General features: G+C 39.4%; 1 protein-coding gene across 2 annotated transcripts in view; it reads left to right on the forward strand.

Moving 5' to 3' along the window:
* Positions 1 to 19,894, forward strand: part of LOC128666722 (gastrula zinc finger protein XlCGF7.1-like) — a 127,843-nt gene that overhangs the window by 14,330 nt on the left and 93,619 nt on the right. For both annotated transcript variants that reach the window (XM_053721469.1, XM_053721470.1), the window contains exons 2-3: positions 1,203 to 1,349; positions 2,010 to 2,117. In XM_053721469.1, the coding sequence (XP_053577444.1) occupies positions 1,301 to 1,349; positions 2,010 to 2,117 (157 nt within the window). In that variant the 5' untranslated portion in view covers positions 1,203 to 1,300. The remainder of the gene's footprint in view (positions 1 to 1,202; positions 1,350 to 2,009; positions 2,118 to 19,894) is intronic.

Consider the following 19,894-nt stretch of genomic DNA (forward strand, 5'->3'; position numbering starts at 1 on the left):
CTCTTTTGCTGTCTCTCTCCCCCTCTCTCTTTTGCTGTCTCTCTCCCCCTCTCTCTTTTGCTGTCTCTCTCCCCCTCTCTCTTTTGCTGTCTCTCTCCCCCTATCTCTTTTGCTGTCTCTCTCCCCTCTCTCTTTTGCTGTCTCTCTCCCCCTCTCTCTTTTGCTGTCTCTATCCCCCCTCTCTTTTGCTGTCTCTCTCCCCCCTCTCTCTTTTGCTGTCTCTCTCCCCCTCTCTCTTTTGCTGTCTCTCTCCCCCTCTCTCTTTTGCTGTCTCTCTCCCCCTCTCTCTTTTGCTGTCTCTCTCCCCCTCTCTCTTTTGCTGTCTCTCTCCCCCTCTCTCTTTTGTTGTCTCTTTCCCCCTCTCTCTTTTGCTGTCTCTTTCCCCCTCTCTCTTTTGCTGTCTCTTTCCCCCTCTCTCTTTTGCTGTCTCTTTCCCCCTCTCTCTTTTGCTGTCTCTTTCCCCTTCTCTCTTTTGCTGTCTCTCTCCCCCTGTCTTTCTCCCCTCTCTATCTTTCTCTCCTCTCTCTCTATCTCCTTTCTTCCGACCGCGCCTGGCCACGCCCCCTTCACGGCCATCCTTGCCCGGCCACACCCACTTCTGCCGAGGCGCAGATCTGAGATCATTCACCAGCAGGGCCAGGGACTCAAAGGCCAGGTGTGTTTGTCCTCGTGCTGTCTGTACTGCGCATGGCAGCTTCGGACAAAACTACTTTTATATAATAGGATGTGTATGTAATATGTATAATGTATGTGTGTAATGTGTAATATGTATATTGTGTGTGTAATATGTATAATGTGTGTGTATAATGTATGTGTGTAATGTGTATAATGTATAATGTGTGTGTGTGTAATGTGTATAATGTTTTTTACTCCTGTGCTATTGTATCATGTACGTTATAGAAAAACCACTAAAAAAATCTCACTTTTTATGTATTCTATACGGTGGCTTTTTATTGTATTTGTTTTATAATACAAACTTGTTTTTAAAAACGGCCTATCAAACAAAAAATGTAAAACTGCTTATAATTTGTGTGGGTAATTCACTGGAATTGATATGATGTGAAACAGCTTCAGATCAGGGGTGTCAAATGCCTCAGAAAAGAAAGGGTTAAAGTTCTGTAACAAGAGAAATAAAAATATCTCTTCTCTCTTCTTTCTCTCTCTCTCTCTCTCTCTCTCTCTTTCTTCTCTCTTCTTTCTAGGCTGCTGTCACTGTGAAGATCACGTACAATACAGTCACTGCGTTTGTCAGTAAAGGGGAAACATTATAAGAATACAAATTCAGTTGCTGAACAAGACCATGTCTTCTGACAAGAACCAAACCTCAGAGCTTTCTGATGCACACGGAGGTAAGCAGGACGACACACACACACACACACACACACACATATATATATATATATATATATATATATATATATATATAAATAAAAGCAGGACGTCACATGACACCTGGTTTTGTCATCAGAAGGGGATAATATTTATACTAACCAACCAGAAGCCTCACTGATTTGATCGCCTTAAAGGGACATAGGTGTCACTAATATACTGGTAATGTACAGCAGTGTATAAAATCCTATTTTAGCCTTTTTATTAAAATGTCCTCCTTTTGTATTGCACTTGTTGCTGGTATAGGCTGTTACTCGCTGGTATAGGCTGTTACACGCTGGTATAGGCTGTTACACGCTGGTATAGGCTGTTACACGCAGGGTCAGAGAGCGCTATAGACATGATACACATTTACTAATCGGGAGGATTAGTGTGTGTATGTATATATATATATATATATATATATATATATATATATATATATATATATATATATATATACTTATACTACAAAATGACTACACTTTTCAAAGATGCTGGTTTATTAACCCTTCTTAATTCTTTGTTATATTTTTTTTTTTAAATAAAAATTTATTTGTGCCAGTTTCCAAATATTAAAGAGAATCGACAAGTTAAGTTACTGTAATTAATGTATAGGTAATTTCCTGCTGTAATTACAGGACGTCTAGAGGAAAACCCGGGCACTGGGTTATTTAATGTGAAGGAAGAGGACGAGACAGACGACATGAATAGTCCTCAGACTGAAATACATTGGTCCCTCTCTGCCGGTGAGTAGTACGTGAGAAAAAAGAAGAAAAAAAAAGGGGGGGGGGGGGTTTCACTCCCTTCGCTCCCTCACCCTCCCCTAGCATAGATGCTGCCTCCAATATGCCGGGTATTTATCTGTTAGTATTAGCTGGAGGAAGGTTGGTGATTTACGGAAATAACCTAAAAACTGTAGTTGGGCCTCCCTTGGTTGATCAAGAATAAATGTTTCCCATTTTATCATGAACCTTCTTAATTTACTCTCTTCAAAAATCAGACGGTCATGTTGATCCAGTATCATTTTGTATTTTATGTTGTGAACAAATGAAGCAATAGTGGGGGCCCATTTATCTTTCCAGCATCTTAGTATCATTTGTCTAGTTATAAGTATTGCAGTAATAATCAGTGGTTTGTTTTTTATCCTATCTTCTAGTGATAAAAAAAATTTTGTATAGGTTTTAGAGTTATTCTAGAAGGTATATATTTATTTAGCCAGTATTCTATTTGTTTCCATAGTTTTCAAATTTTAGGACAGGCATAAAACATATGGACTAAGTCTGCAGATGGAAACCTACATCTTGGACACCCGGAGGCCTCTGTGGACCATTTTTCCATTCTCTTGAGCGTAAGATATGCTCTATTAAGGAGTTTATAGTGGCCTTCTCTTATAGCTAGATTGGCTGAATATTTCACAACTCTACTAAAACCTTTTTGAAAGCATTCTGACGAGATTTCTGGCAAGTCTTGTTTCCATGAAGAATAAAGCTTCTCCATTCTACTCTCTTCCTCTTTAGAAGATAACATTTTATAAATATATGTCAATGCATGATTACCTGATTGATATCTGTCTATAATAACCTCCAACGGTCCCAATTTCCATGAGGTTCCTTTGTTGGTCTTATGGCTGTGGATAAAGTGTCTAATTTGTAAATAAGCAAAGAACAATCACTTATCTAAGTTATAGTCTCTAGAAAGTGCCTCAAAAGTTTTTATGTGCTTAGTTATTGGATCTATTAACTGTATAAGCGAGCACAAGTTATTAGCCAGGTTATAGTACTTGATATTAGGGAAAGCAAAACCACCCTTCTCTTTAGCATGTGTTAATCTACTTAAAGGGACAGTCTAGGCCAAAATAAACTTTCATGATTCAGATAGAGCATGTGATTTTAAACAATTTTCCAATTTACTTTTATCACCAATTTTGCTTTGTTCTCTTGGTATTCTTAGTTGAAAGCTTAACCTAGGAGGTTCATATGCTAATTTCTTAGACCTTGAAGCCCACCTCTTTCAAATTGCATTTTAACAGTGTTTCACCACTAGAGGGTGTTAGTTCACGTATTTCATATAGATAACACTGTGCTCGTGCACGAGAAGTTATCTGGGAGCAGGCACTGATTGGCTAGACTGCAAGTCTGTCAAAAGAACTGAAAAAAGGGGCAGTTTGCAGAGGCTTAGATACAAGATAATCACAGAGGTTAAAAGTATATTATTATAAATGGTTTAGTTATGCAAAACTGGGAAATGGGTAATAAAAGGATTATCTATCTTTTTAAACAATAAAAATTCTGGTGTAGACTGTCCCTTTAAGGCTATTTTAGGTTTTGTGGGACCCCATAGGAATCGGGAGCACCTGGCATTGCATTTTTGTATATCCAGTTTTTTAAGAAACAATGGAATATTCTGTAGCAGAAATAAAATCCTTGGGAATAGTCTCATTTTTATTAGGGTAATTTTTGCTGTCAATGTTAGTGGTAACTTGTCCCATCTTTGGAGATCCACAAAGCATTTTTGCCATATAGTAGAATATTAGTATGATACCAATCTTCCGGATTCTTGGAGATAATAATTCCTAAATATTTAATATTTCTTTCGGTATATTTGAAAGGGTTTAAAATATTTATCCATAGTATCTCTGATTTGGCCAGGTTGATCTTATATCCTGTAAATCTGCTAAATTCTGTTATTATGTCCAGGAGTATTGGAATATTCTTTTTAGAATTATTTATATAAAATAAGATGTCATCTGCATATAGTGATAATATAGAGTTATCGTTACCTAATTGTATGCCTTCTATTCTATCACAGCATTTTGTAGCTAGTGGTTCTAACGCAATATTAAAGGGACACTGAACCCAATTTTTTTTTCGTGATTCAGATAGAGCATGAAATTTTAAACACATTTCTAATTTACTACTATTATCAATTTTTCTTCGTTCTCTTGCTATCTGTATTTGAAAAAGAAGGTATCTAAGCTTTTTTTTTTTGGTTCAGCCTAAGGACAGCCCTTTTTTATTGGTGGATTAATTTATCCACCAATCAGAAAGGACAACCCAGGTTGTTCACCAAAAATGGGCCGGCATCTAAACTTACATTCTTGCATTTCAAATAAATATACCAAGAGAATGAAGAAAATTTGATAATAGGAGTAAATTAGAAAGTTGCTTAAAATGTCATGCTCTATCTGAATCTCAAAATAAAAAAAATTCGTTCAGTGTCCCTTTATTAAATAGCAGTGGGGGGGCGGAGCCTGGAGCTCTAGAAAGATGGAGGAGTAAATTGAGAGCTCCATGCAACACTGCTAAGTAAACTGGCAGAGCATATAGTTGGACCTTCAAGCTAGCAATACTGAGGGATATGGAGAAGGGGAGATCCCCCAGGAACATCTTGCTTGGCAAGATCGGAGCTGTCGGCTGAACCGCAATGACTTACACAGTGGGGGCTGAGCGAGACCGCCCGCCATCTTGGACACACGCAGCAACTACTGAGGCCCCAACTACCCTGATCAGCGCAACAAGGCAGGCAGCTGATCAGGACCGGACACGCAGTTGGTCGGTTACAGGAGCGTTGTGCTCAGATTAGACATCCGACCCAGCTAGGACCACAAAAGCCCGACGTAATATCGGGAGATTCTATGTTAGGCCTGTGACCTGGAAAAGTAGATCCGGCGCACCGGAGGATAAGTAGAAGGGCTGGTGTTGGGACATATTGGTGTATCAACTGTCCGGTACTCGGACATGCTTGCTAAATATAAGAAAGGACATGTTTCTCACAGCATAATGTAAATAGTAAGAGATATGTAAAGAGAGATGAGCGGTACAGGATAAAGAGTTACATAAGGTCTGTCAGTCGTTGCAGGCATTTGCAGAATTAAAAGCAATTTTTTTCTGGGCATCAACAGATAAAAGTTATGAGCAAACTCGGGGCTGTAATAAAAAGCTCCATGTTCTGAATGAGCGGTCCTGCTGTTTAACCCACTGCTCTACAGGGCTATCCTACTATGCTGATCTAAATGAGGGATTAATATTCTTTTAAAGGGCTACAGCTACTATATAAAGCACAATTACTTTTAGAGGCCCTATGTTCACTGTGTATAACATATAACCCATCTATGTGGGAGGACTGACAGGTTGACAACCTGTTCTTTTTTGCTCTGTATTGCAACTTGAAGAGATCCATAACATTCTGGGTGAGGGATAAATTCCGTTATACTTAAAGGACACTGTGCTCTTTTACAGGCTGTTTTTGCTATGGCAGCCAGAAAACGGAATAAACCCTCGCAAGGGCCCAAACCTCAATCTGCTAACTTGTTTTTTAAACCCTTGAAAGGGGACATGCTGCAAGAATCCCAGAATGCTGCAGTGGAGGAGAATGCTGACTCCCAGTTCACGGATGGAGACTCTATTCCAGCTACTAGTGCCGATCTTAAAGCTCTGGTCTCCAAGCAAGACATAAACATGAACTTTGAAAAGATGTGGGAAAAATTTGATGCGCTGCAAAATACCATGGCCAGTAGTCTGACAGAAATAAAGCATGATATCCAAGAGCTGGGAACTAGAGTGGCCACATTAGAAGACTCAGAAACCTCCACTGCAACAGATCTTTCTACTTTGACACAACAGGTAGCCTCTCAACAATTAGTGATTGACAAAGTCCAGGATAAGTTGGAGGACCTAGAAAATAGGAGCCGTAGATGCAACTTGCGTTTGAAAGGAGTCCCAGAATCTCTCTGCTACGGAATTACCTAATTATTTACACCAATTCTTCCAAGCGATAACTGGAGAGGTGGAAGACGGGAAATTTCAACTTGAAAGAGCTCATAGAGCCTTGCGAGCCAAGCCTAAGGAAGATGCCCCTCCTAGGGACGTAGTAATTAAGATGTCTTGATTCCCAGACAAGGAAATCATACTTCTAGCAGCTAGAAAACACCCAACATTTAAGTTCCAAAGAACGGTCATACAGGTTTACCAAGACTTATGCGTCAGAACGCTTCAGAGAAGAGGTCAACTAAGGCCCCTGACTATGCTTCTGAGAAAACACCAGATCAAATATCGTTGGGGCTTCCCGTTTGGACTGCATATCCTACATGAGGGAAGAACAGTAAGCCTTCGAGAGGTAACGGAGATTCCCGATGCTTGCTGCAAGCTTCATTTAGACCCTCCAGAATTGCCTCATCACTCAACCACTGAAGACAGCCCACATCAAGGCTCAGGATCATCTCCACAACAGAAACAACGATGGGCCAAAGTGGCAAAGAAAAAGGCTAAATCATTACTTTCTTCTCCAGTCCACTTCTCTAATTTTAAGTAACCTCCGGCTTGGAAGGACTTTATTTTCGCGACGGAAGGTTTTGACCTCATTAAGGAAACCTTTCCAGAAGAGATGCTTAGTTCATGGTTTAATAATGTTACGGAGGCATGCCTGGGGAGATGCAGAATGGCAGAGCTGTATGGCTCAGAATAAAGAGATCCGCTGGTGAAGGAAAAGTAAAAGGGACATCACTCCATAAAATGCCAGTTGGAAGAATAACTATAGTAATTTGAATAGCAGTTGCACCACAGGGTGCTGTTAGATTTACTAATTTTAGTAGATTGCTAAAATGATTTTGTGGTTTTTTGTGTTTTTGTTATATGTTTATGCCTGTTTCTGATCTTTTGTTTCAGCTTAATATTAAGCAAAGCAACTAATCAAGATACTTATAAGGCTGGAACAGACAGCGGTTCCGGGAGAGAGAGATCCTACATGTAGTCTTGTAAGTAATGATTGACAATATTAGACTGATCTCGCATAACGTCAGAGGCCTCAATACTGACCATAAAAGGACAGCTTTAAGTCAATATTCTCGGTTGAAGGCCAACATTATTTTCTTGCAGGAGACGCACTTTACTAAAGAGATAATCCCAAGGTACTGGATAAATCAGTTTACACAACACTTTCACTCCACCACAGACAAAAAGAAGAGGGGGGTCTCCATTTTATTACACCATTCTTTGAATTTTGTGATCGAAGAGACAGTTGAGGATGCAGAGGGTAGATTTTTAATAATTAGAGGGAGACAGAAAGACAAACACATCACACTTTGTAAGTTTATGCCCCCAACGACAAACAATTAGCTTTCTTTAGAAATATTTCCCACTTATTGACCCAATGATCGCACTCACGGATTATTTTGGGAGGAGACTTTAACATTTCAATGTATGCTCATCAAAGTAAAGTAGGGGTGACGCAAACACAAAAGCAGATGAGACATAACTCTATGGTAAAACAGATAAAAGAGATTTGGGCATCACACAATATTTTAGACTCATGGGATAGGCTTTATGGCAAAACAACTGATTATACCTATTATTCCCACGCACACAGAACGTATTCGAAATTAGATTATCTGTATTTGAGTCAAATTTTAGTCCCAGATTTATCCTCCTCCAGTATACATGCATGTGTGTGGTCAGACCACTCTATAATCCAGATAGACATAAAAGGGACTTTACTAATGAGTGCCACACGTACCTGGAATTATGATCCATACGTACTTAAACACCCAAACACAAAATATTCCATCTTGAGGGCTCTTTCGGAGTATTGGGAGTTGAATCTGGGAACAACTAATAATCCTTCGTATATTTGGGCGGCACATAAACCATATATTAGGGGTTTACTTATTAAGGCAAAATCTTTTCTAACTAAAGAAACTAGGTCTTTGACGGACTCTTTGCAGGGTCAGATCGATGCCCTAACTAGAAGGCACCAGCGGACTTTATCCCCAAGGCAGAACAAACAGTGATCTGAGATGTCATCGCAGAAAATGCAGCATGTCTGCAGAAAGAACAGGACACATGCAGGAACTTTTAGTGCTTGAACTTTGTAGTGCTGCTCCAAATTAGACAGTTCTCTTCAAACAGAGCTGTGCTCTGGTAGCAGTGTGTAAATTTTCCTTAACACAGTGCATCCAGAGCAAAGTGCAGTTTGAAGTGATCAGTCAAATACGCAGTAGCGCTGCAAAGCAGCAGTGCATTGCTTGTTGACTGGCTCTCAGAGATTTTTTCAAACCCACCCCCAAGCCTTTCCCAGTATGCAAAGCTGTTTATTCTGAATGTAAGACGTTAGTATGAGCATTGCATCTTTTTATTACTACACTTCTATGTTAGACCAAGAGAAAAGGAAACAGATTTATTCAAGAGACATTTTAAAATTTCTTTTTTTGTATACAGCTTATTTGCAATGCAATTCTATTTATAAAGCATTAAAAATTGCTTTTTTCTTCAGTTAACCAACACATTGCAGTTGAACTGGTGCCTTAGTGTAACTGTCTAATTTAAAATTTTATTTTATTTAAAAATGATCTGCAGAAAATTTTTCACTAAAAAAAAAATCTCATCGCAGAAAGTGAAGAAAAGTTCTGACTCTGACACTTTCTCCCAATTGCAAAGTAAGAGACTTGAGCTAAGTACATTGATGAATAAGGCATCCATAAGGGCAGCCCATAAACTTAGAGCCCAATATTTTCTGTATAATATATATATATATATATATATATATATATATATATATATATATATATAATATTTGGCCCACAAATTAAGGGAACATACACAATCTTTTGCGATACCCTCCCTGCAGAGATCAGATGGGTCGTACACATCAAATCCCCAAGAGATAGCTGACAGCTTTGCCCTTTACTATGCAAAACTTTATGACAGAGAAAAAGTAAAACACGACTCTCAGACAAAGGAGTTAATGGCAGCCTTTCTGGATAGTACGAAGTTACCGTCTTTAGATGAGACAGCTAGTAAAGAGATTAGTGCTGAGATCTCTGCGGGGGAGATATTAAATGCAATTAAAGATCTCAAATTGGGGAAGGCAGCTGGGCCAGATGGGTTTCCAGGGGAATATTATCAGCTTTTTAAATCACACTTAGTCCCACATTTAGTCAAATTTTGCAACCATATACTATAAGGGATGGAAATCCCGAAAGAGATCTTACAGGCCAAAATAGTGGTGATTCCCAAAGTAGGGAAAAATCTGAAATTGTGCCAAAGCTATAGGCCCATCTCCCTGATTAACCAGGACATTAAAATCTTCACCAAAATTCTGGCTAACAGACTACAAAAACATCTGCCGTCTCTGATTCACCCAGACCAGGTGGGGTTCATAGTAGGGCGTGAGGCCCCAGACAATACCAGACTCTTTGGTTGATTACCTTACTAAGACAGGAACGCCTTCTCTGGTCCTATCTTTGGATGCGGAGAAGGCGTTCGATAGAATAGACTGGGAGTTTCTGTTGAATGTTTTGGAGAAGATGGGTTTCCAGGGACGATTTATTCAAGCAGTAAGAAGTATATATTCCCATCCCACGGCCACGATTAGAGCGGCTGGCTTTCAGTCAAGACCCATAGATATACTAAATGGCACTAGGCAGGGGTGTCCCTTGTCCCCGCTTTTATTTGCGCTTTGCATAGAACCCTTGGCGGCAAAAATACGCTTATCCCCTGATGTTCATGGTGTGCGGATTGCACAACATGAGTTTAAATTGTCCCTATTTGCTGATGATGTGCTCCTCACTTTGACTAAGCCATTGATCTCTCTCCCTAATTTATACCACATTTTGCAAGATTATTCAACTATATCTGGGTATAAAGTAAATTTGGAGAAATGCGAGGCTCTAGCTGTTGCTCTCCCTAACCACACCAGAAAGATAATAGAAACCAACTTTGAATTTTCATGGGCAAAAGAGGCAATTAAATATTTGGGAAAAAAATTGTCAAATAATGTCAAAGAGTTATATAAATTGAACTATGTTCCCTTGTTTAAAACTATCAGAAGAGACCTGGGGAAGTGGAAGCTGGGTGGATTCTCCTGGTATGGGCGGTTGTCGGCCATAAAAATGAACATCCTCCCTAAGCTTTTATACCTGTTTCGGGCTTTACCAATCAAGTTCCCCATAATAGAACTGAAAAAAATGCAGTCAGATCTGATACACTTTTTAAGAGGTCACAAAACTGCCAGAATAGCCTCTCATATTCTCCAGTTACATAGGAACTTGGGAAGGGTGGGGGTCCCTAATTTAATAGACTATTACCACGCAGCTAGATTAGGCCAAAATACATTAATAAGCAGAAAAATGGACGATATAATTTGGGTGGGTGTGGAGACGGCGATCGCTTCCTATAGATCTCCAGAGGATATCCTATGGGAGCGGGAAGGTAAGTCCATTAAGGACTCTTCTGCTTCATCGATTACTGTAGAAATGATGCAAATTTGGTCAACATTGACCAAGTCCTTGCATCTGATCCCATCAAATTCGATGGCGAGACCAGTTAAAACACTTCTGAATACAGATTTTCGGGTCCAGATTAAAAAATGGGAGAACAAGGGTCTCTATAGAGTCGCAGATTTCTTTCACAATGGTAAGATAGCTACATACGAACATATACAAGAGCTAATTAGGCCTGATAAACTACATTGGTTTTTATATCTCCAGGTAGCTTCTGCCATTACAAAGTACATACCACAATACAAAAAACAAAACCCAACAATATTGGAGCGTCTCTGTAATATAGGCTTTATGGGTAAAAAAATGATCTCTCAGATTTACCTTACACTGCAGAAGGCTAAAAACACCTCTAAAACACTAACGGCAGGTAAATGGGAGTTGGACTTTGATAAGGAGTATTCAAAGGAGGAGTGGGAAATGATTTTCGCGTCTTCTAGCAAAGGTTTAGTTTGTGCAGACTATAAAGAAAATTGTATAAAGACGGCATTTTGGTGGTACCTTACTCCTATTGTCACATCTCACTATTCCCCAGGGGGCAGCAAAAAATGCTATAGAGGGTGTTCGGAGCTGGGGACATACCTCCACATGTGGTGGGGTTGCCCGCAGGTCCAACATATATGGTCAAAGTTATCCAATTAGTTGAGCGAGGTGTTGACTGAAAATATCACTTTAAAGGCGCCTCAGGCACTCCTAAATGAACACATACCAGTATTTAATGCAGCTACTAATACATTCATTCGGACGTTATATACAGCTACCAGAATTACCATAGCTAGGTATTGGAAAACGGGGGTGCCCCCCTGGGGGGAGGTAAGGGAAAAAGATCCAATTAGCATATAACTTATCGGAAACAGCGGCCTCCATGCAGGGTAACCAGGACCAGTTTCTAAAGATCTGGTTCTACTGGATATTGAAAGGTTATTGAGGTAGTTAAATGTTAAGGGATTTCCCAGACGTAGGAGATAGAAGGGCAGTTGAGAGGGAGAGGCCTCCTGTGACAGAAATCAGACAAGACAAAGTTTGACGGGACTGAGCAACTACATATGAGACTGGATCTCCTCTCTCGGAACTGGCAATAAGGTAATAACGAAACAGGCAAGTTGAATGTAATTATTTGTTTATTTTTGGTTAATTATGTTATGGTTAGTTCATTTATTGTTGTTTTTTACTTTGGAAATATAAAATAATAAAGGAGGAGAGGTGAGGGAGGCACGGACCGTTTCTGTCCCTCCTATCATCCTTCTACATGTGCTTCTGCTAGATATCCAGATGCGAAGAAATACAGAACTTTTGGACATTTTAAAATAATATCTGATGTTCAGCTGAAAAAGTCTTCGATCTCTGGGTTACACCTAGATAAAAAGAGGAGATAAATTACTTGAAGCAACGAGAGACATTGGGGGACAGAGGAATATTTCTATAAGGTTGAATGAAGCATTCTGTAATTTGTGTCTGATTTGCAATAAAAAAATTATTCTGAAAGGATATTATTAGTGCTTTGAAAAGAAACAGGATTTTGATATATTAAGCGTACAAAATTTAACAAATGCCCTACAAAACCAAATTTTTCAAGTACTTTGAACATGTGGTCCCACAATAGTCCAAAGCCTTTTCAGCATCCACAGTTAATAGCGCAAAATCTTTTTTTGTTTCCGACTCCGTATTGTGGGTGGCCACTGTATGTTCCACTAGTATCATTGCTTTTCGTATATTTGTATGAGCTGTTCTGCCTGGCATAAAGCCGGTTTGATCTGGATGGATAATATCTCCAATAACCTTTTTTTTTTTTTTTAATATTTTTATTGAGGACTTATACAAAATACAAGTCACACAAAGTCATACAAGAAATAGATCTTACTCATAAAACAGACAGTGTGTTTGGAACATTGATAAGATGCTTAAACATAAATCCTCTTTTTAGTCCTTTTACATAAAGGTTCAGACCACTCTTGGATCTTTGATGTTAATAAAGAAAACAAAAAGGATATAGAGAATAAAAGGCCAAAGCCAGGTTTGAAAATGTAGCATTAAGTATAAAATATATTGTTCTCTGCTCATATACAGATCAAAAGGTAAAGAAGGGGGTTATATACCTAGGTAAAAGGAATATTAAGACACAAAGGCAATGGGGCAAAACCTAAATCTTAGTTGAAGTATAGGAGTTATAAACCTTACATAGGGGTTTAATTATTTTCCCACACTAATTGCATTGCTAAACAGATAAATGCTAAACGATATAAACATAACAATTAATCCTCATAGGCTTCAGAGCTTAGGTTAGTACATTTTCATATTCCCCCTGTAGCAATTTATGTGTAGTTAAACTCCAATATATAAAACATTATGATCGTATTACACATTTAGGAACAAGTATTTCCCTCCTTCCCCGTGGCCCCGGCCGTTGGCCACAAGAGAGGGGACCACTACATTGCTGGGTAGACATATGTAACTAATAGCTGTATGTGGAAAATGTTGCATCTGTTTCATGTATAGCTTAGGAGGTAGATACAGCAAGTATCATTTAAGTTAACTTAAGGATCATTATCCAACCTACCGCTTCACTTAAAAGTGTTTAGCCAAAACGGAAGATACACTATAAACTATATTACATTTAAAAGAACACAAACTCAATAGCAAACAGTATTCTTTCCACATTGTCATAGCTATTTTCTTATAAATAGTGGTGGGGAGAATATATCATGAAAGTGTTGTTAGCCCCAAGACTTAGCCCGCAGGAAGCGCTGAATCTTACTCGCGTTGTAACCATCTCTGTGGAAAGAGTTAATATGACAAGTTCTGGGCAAGGATGGTATTACATCAAAGTCTGTTAGAGTCCCTTCAAGCAGACTTGTGAACCATGTGCCATTATTTCCCAAGTAAAAAGCCTCAGGGTGATAGATTTTGTTGATGGGGAAATCATCCAGATCGTTATTGTAAAACAGGGAACCTTCATGTTGTTTATTCATGGCAGTCCGGGAGTCAACCCCCGCCTCCAGTCCCGCCATGTGTGTGGCTAAATACTTTCCCATCTGTAAAAGTTCTCTGTGTATCGGCATATTTCTTCTTGTTAGCCGTATTATTTATAGGACGCACATTGTCTAGAATAGTTGTAAGATCACTGTATGAGGCCTCCAGTGCTGTGCCGCCTTGCATTAACATGGGTAACATTACGGGTCCGCTCTCTGAGTAAGAAGGTTTTGTTTGCTGAATGTCTGGGTTTATATCCATCTCCTCTGCAGGCTCCATCTCAGTAGCTGTGGTGCCGATCCGACTTATCAGAAAGTCATACGGAGCATTATCTATGAGTCACTGACATATTTTTTCAAACCCGGACATGATACACTCCAAACTGTCTTTTAGTTCTTGCTGCGTTGCGGTAGCCATTTTAGGTACAAGTTTTACATAGATTTTAGAGTGGATTCTCCTTTCCAAATCGTAGCTCCGCTGCCAATGCCCCTCTTGTAATGAAGTTATATGCAGAGAATCTGAGCAGGTCTGGCAATGGCAAAAACCCTCGATTGCTCAAGGGGGGTGGTGCTGCCTATATATGAGCCGTCGCTCTAGGCCTTCTTGTCCGATTCCGGGCTCCGACTTCACTTATACAGTGCAATCTTCCAATATGTAAGAGACTGCTAAGCAGTGAAGCCTTATAGAATAATAATTCCTCCAATAACCACTTTTATACGTTTTGCTATGATACTAGCTAGTATTTTGTAGTCATTGTTTAGAAGTGAGATGGGTCTTTATGATTCCATTGAATTTGGATCTTTATCTTTTTTAAGTATGAGTATAATGTTAGATGCAGTAAAGTTTCTAGAAGGCTTATGTTGGTTTATAAAATATAGATTGAACGGTTTGGTTAAAGTATGGGTAACTGAGTCTGCCAAGATCTTATCTTATAGAATTCAGCTGGTAATTGGTCAGGGCCTGGTGCCTTGCCCATTGTTATTTCCTTAATTGCCTGGAGTGTTTCTTCAGTTGTAATCTCTTGGTTTAATGCAAGTAATTGGTCTGCCGAGATCTTTGTTAATTATTATCTTATCCCAAAAGCTTTCTTTTGCCTGTTTGTCTACTTCTGTAGTTGAATAGATTTTTTTGGAAAAATTTGAAAAATAATCTATTGATCTCCTTAGGGGAAGAATATTTATTTCCCACATGTATGATTGGCCCAATAAAGTTTTTCTTCTTAGTCGCTCTAGAGAGGTTAGCTAACATTTTAGCCGTTTTTGGTGAAAATCTTCCAGAAACTGCTTTCTTTTTTACTTCCTCCTGCATCTGGCGCTGATCTATAAATATTTCTCTCTCAAGTTTAGCTTTTTGATATCTGTTCCAATTCTCCCTGTTTGGAATTTCTATATAGTGTGTGTATCTATTCTTAAGTTGGTTAGTCAATTGTAGTTCCCTACTTCTAAGCTTTCTTTTCCTTTTTCACCATATATGCCTTTATTTCTCCTCTTAGATAGGCTTTCGCCGCTTCCCAGAAGATTTCTATTTTGTTTAAATATTCTTTATTAAAGGAAGTAAAGTCCCTCCATTTTTGGGTTAACCAATTCCTAAAGTCGACATTAGCCACTAAGTAAGCGGGGGGAAAAAGAATTGACCTATTTGGTCTTTCCATTTGTTTCCCAGCTGAACAGAGACTGAAATAATCACGTGGTCTGATAAAATTATATGATAGATTTAAGTGTTAATTTCTAAACGAAGTAGATCTTCGCTCACCAAAAACATATCTATTCTTGAGAGTGTATGGTGGGATTTAGATTCACATGTAAAAAGTCTTGTATCTGGGTGTTGTATTCGTCAGATATCTTTCAATTTAAGACCTTTAACAAAATCTATAATATTAATCAATTTGGCAAATAAACCTTCCCAAAAGACTGGTTGGCATTCATTTGGCGTGTATAAGTTACAGAGAGTATAGCGAGACTCATTTATTTCTATTTCAATAATCAAAAATCTTCCCTCTATGTCTTTCTCTTGTGATATCACCCGATATTCTAAATTCCTGTTAAAGATACACGCCACCCCCCTTTTCCGATTTATTGATGGCGTGGCTATAACCTCGCCGACCCATCCTATTCTAAGCTTCTCAGCTTCTTGTAAGCTCAAGTGTGTCTCTTGTAAAAAGACAATATCAGGTTTATATGTTTTAAGATGACTTATGATCTTTTTCCTTTTTGCTGGGGAAGATAAACCACCCACATTCCAAGAGAGTAATTCAATTTTATTTCTCATCTAACTCTACTATATAGCGCTTGGATATAGCATCCCGTGGCCTGGGTGTGCGTAGGGAGTGGAGGAGCGAGAGACAATAAGAGATAAAAAAAAAAAGTGGGGCATAAAAACATAAGTATACAGAGGTATGCCATGCTTAGGTAGCGCGCATGAAAAATCAGTAGTATATTTTAAGCTACTTATTACTTTATTACTTTGTTTCGTTTTCTTCCATAAACTGCCTAACTTCTTCTGGCTAATTTAAGAAAGTAATATTGTTATCTCTGAATATTTTAATTTTATCGTGATAGATCATTGTGGCTTGGTAGCCTGCATTGATCAATTTTGTACACCAAGGGGCCATTGCCTTCCGCTTATTTAAAGTCTCGGCTGAATAGTCTTGAAATAGTAAGATACGTTCCTTATTTATTTCAACTGTGCCTTTTTTCCTATAGTGTTGCAGAATTTTTTGTTTATCCTGGAAATTCAGAAACTTGATCAAGATTGGTCTTTTAGGTTTTAGAGTGTTATCATTTTGCTTAATGGTACCTAGTCTATGAACTCTTTCCACTAGCATTACAGAATCAGATGGTAGTATATCAAGCATAAGTGGGAGAGTGTAGGTTGCGAACTTCATAAGGTCAGCAAATTCTGGCGTTTCTGGCAAGCCCACTATTTTGAGGTTATTCCTCTGCGACCTATCTTCGAGGTCATCTAAGCGGGATTGTACTGTCAATATATTTTTAGCTTGAGTATTAAGTGACAATTGTTGGGAGTGTTGGACATCCTCCAAATCGGAAATTCTATTTTCTATTTCTGTTATTCAATTTTAAGCTCACTAGATAGAACTATCAATTCTGTTTTGATACCCTCAAATTGGGGCAAAAATGTATGATATTTGTTTTATCAGGTTATTGGTATCAATTAGAGTATTCAGGCTTGATATATGGTCCATAGAACCTGATTTCGCATTGCTAATGCTAGTCCTAGTCTTTTTTTTTTTTTTTTTTTTTTTATAATTTTTATTGAGGTGAACAGACACAGATAACAGATAAATATGCACAGTACAGTATGTCAATCTAATAAGGCAAAACAGAAGATCTTAAGTATTACCATACACATTGATATATAAACTTATGAGTCTGATTGTTATATCTATGTAGGACTACAGATTAAATTTCATCTAATCTCGTCCGGACCTTTGAAATGGCACATCTATTAAATGTGGTCCATGGACTATGTTGCATTCATTATACTATATAGATACTTAAAGTCGTGGGCATATCAGGACTAGCCCAGAAAAACTATAAGATGTAATGCCCTACATCACTCAGCTGCAAAATACCTACATTGACAGTGCAGACAGCGTAATGCACCTCATTTTCCATTTACATAATGTAATAGGTACCCCCCAGGAAATTAATAAACTAGGTTTAAACAAGAAATACCCCAACTCAAAAGGCAGTGGCCACTCTCAGGCCACTAGTGTCATATAGGGATGAGGGGTGGAGATTGGGGGGAATTCTTAATATGGCCACTATCGGGCCCCGTAAAACAAAATAATGTGCTAATGTCTAGTGGACAGCCAACATACAGAACAATTATAATTGTGCAGCCTATTTGTAATGAATACATTGCTACTCAGGAATGAATAGGCCTAAAGCTGTCTTCAATATATATAACTAAACATACAACTCCTCAATATAACATATAGGAGGAGCCTCCCTAAAATGCATAAGAACATATATGTAGCCTGTTTCTACCTGCAGAGGATTACATTTGTAGGTGCCCTCTAGGTCCCAGCTTATTAGTAAGGTTTAGCATACATATCAGTACTGGACAGAGAAGACCCTATTAAACTTATGAGTAAACGTACTAGAAATTATTATACACAGATACAGTACAATTAGGACCTACCTCAATTAAAGAGCAGCGGCCACTTGTCAGGTCACGTGTGTTTATAATAGTTATGGGGTACATATAGAGGATAACAGCTATAGGGGCTCCATATAACCCAACACATTAGTGAAGTGTGAGATACTATTCCTGTTGCAGTGCCAAGATATAGGACAACAATACATAGAATGTCTGCTTAAGTAAAGAACATTGCCAGATGAGCAGCTGCAATCACACACACTTAGAGTGAATTATGTAGTATCTCACTATAGAGGGGGTAGTAACCATAGGGGCCCCATAGAACCTAGAGCGAGTTAAGTGGCGTCCCACTAACCAACCCTGAATTTCCTGAATTTCCCCAAACTGCTCACAAGTGGCCATGCCTGCCTCATAGTAAATATGTGTAGCTGAACAAACTATGAGGCAATTTCTAGGAAAATGGTGAACATAACATTATTAGCAAATGATCTAGACCTTAGATTGGATTAAATTGAGCAACTAATATGTTTGTACCATCGGCACATCCAACAGTCCGGGCTCAGAGCCCCCAAATGTCCTGAGCTTAAGCTTGGGTCAGTCAAATAGAGTTCCGGAGCCATAATACCCACACTTCAGCTGGAACAAGTTCGTACCCGCACACACCTACAGTTCAGTATTTGAGGAGCGAGTGGGAACGAATTAACAGAAACCGAGTATCATTACCCGACACCGGTCCGGGAGGCACTCCTCGCATATGCATTTGGGCTCTGTGTTATCCGCCAGAAGGCGGCTCCTGCAGATGACATCGGGACAACGGGCAGAGGTCCCATAATCCCACAGCCCTCCTCAGTCAGCAATAATAGCCCTGAACCAGGCAGGTAAAAGAGACCCGATGTTGGTAGTTGGGGCTTGGCAGACAGAGTAGCTCCTATCATCCGTCCAGCTCGTGCCCCATCTCGGTCCCGCCCCAGGAAGCCGGCCGCATCTCCCCGGTTAGGAGCCAAGGCAGACAGGGGGACCACATAAGCTCCCGACTGTGCACAGACCTGTACATTTGTAGCGGTGTCCAAGTATTTGGCATTTAATATGTCTCCTTCTAGCTTGTAAAGCTCCGTGTTCACTCCTTTCACATTTCTAGGTAGATCCCTCTTGGGGCGAGTGAGGGCCATGCGGGACTGAAGGCGGTCAAATCTCGCCTGCATTAAACAGTCAAAATCAGACATCCAGCCCTGTACAGCTTCAATTAGCTCCTCCATGATCAATTTTGTAGATGGTACAAAGGAGAATGGAGATTGGGAAAATATCTCCTTGTACCCGGTTTCCCGGGGGGGGGTGCTGAGAAATTCCCAAGAACTAAACTGCAGCGATCCGGTCTAAGAGACCCTGGAATTACACAAAATAATTATCACCATTGCCAGCAAACTATTTTCTATCAGATAATTCACAGTTCTGTGCTGGATGGCATCGAATTGTAGGAATGACATGGCGGAATGCAATTTATTTAGCCAGAGCTCCCAGATTTGCGGCCATCTTCAGCCTGAGCCCGGACACGCCCCCCTAGTCCTAGTCTTTTTATCCTTTGCTTTGGGCGGCATTGTATGCAATTCAGTTTTTCCTATCCCCAAAAACTTGTCCATAAAACGTAAACTTTGGGGGGGGGGGGAATGAAACGTGTGTGGTGTTGCAAGGGTGTCAGTATACAAATTGGTAGTTAGTGAACCAATGTTACGTGAAATATACGTGTGTTACAAACTATTGAGTGGAAAAAAAAAATAGGGGAAAAAGTGGTGAGATGCAGTGAAAAACTGTGTTACTCTGGTGTTCTAGTGATATACGTGTATATGTTCTTGGGGGGGGTGTTTGCGCTATCTACTGTGTGCCAAGTGTTATGGGGTTACCAGTGAGGGGGGAAGGGAAGAGAAAAAAAACAAATATATATACTAAAGTCTTGGGGTTGCTCTACTCAATGTGCATTTTCCCACATTTGGTGCTTTTCAGTGTGGCACAGTGCTTATATAAGGGATCTCAGTTTAACGGCGCTTATCTTATTTGGCAGCTCAGTGTAATAAAAATGTTATTGCTCTAGAATTCACAGTCAAGTTTCCCACCGTTAAGGCTCTCAGTTCAATCCCGAGAGGACATTATACCAGCTATACAATA

The sequence above is a fragment of the Bombina bombina genome, chromosome 7 (assembly GCF_027579735.1).
Source record: "Bombina bombina isolate aBomBom1 chromosome 7, aBomBom1.pri, whole genome shotgun sequence".
NCBI classification, from domain to species: Eukaryota; Metazoa; Chordata; class Amphibia; order Anura; family Bombinatoridae; genus Bombina; species Bombina bombina.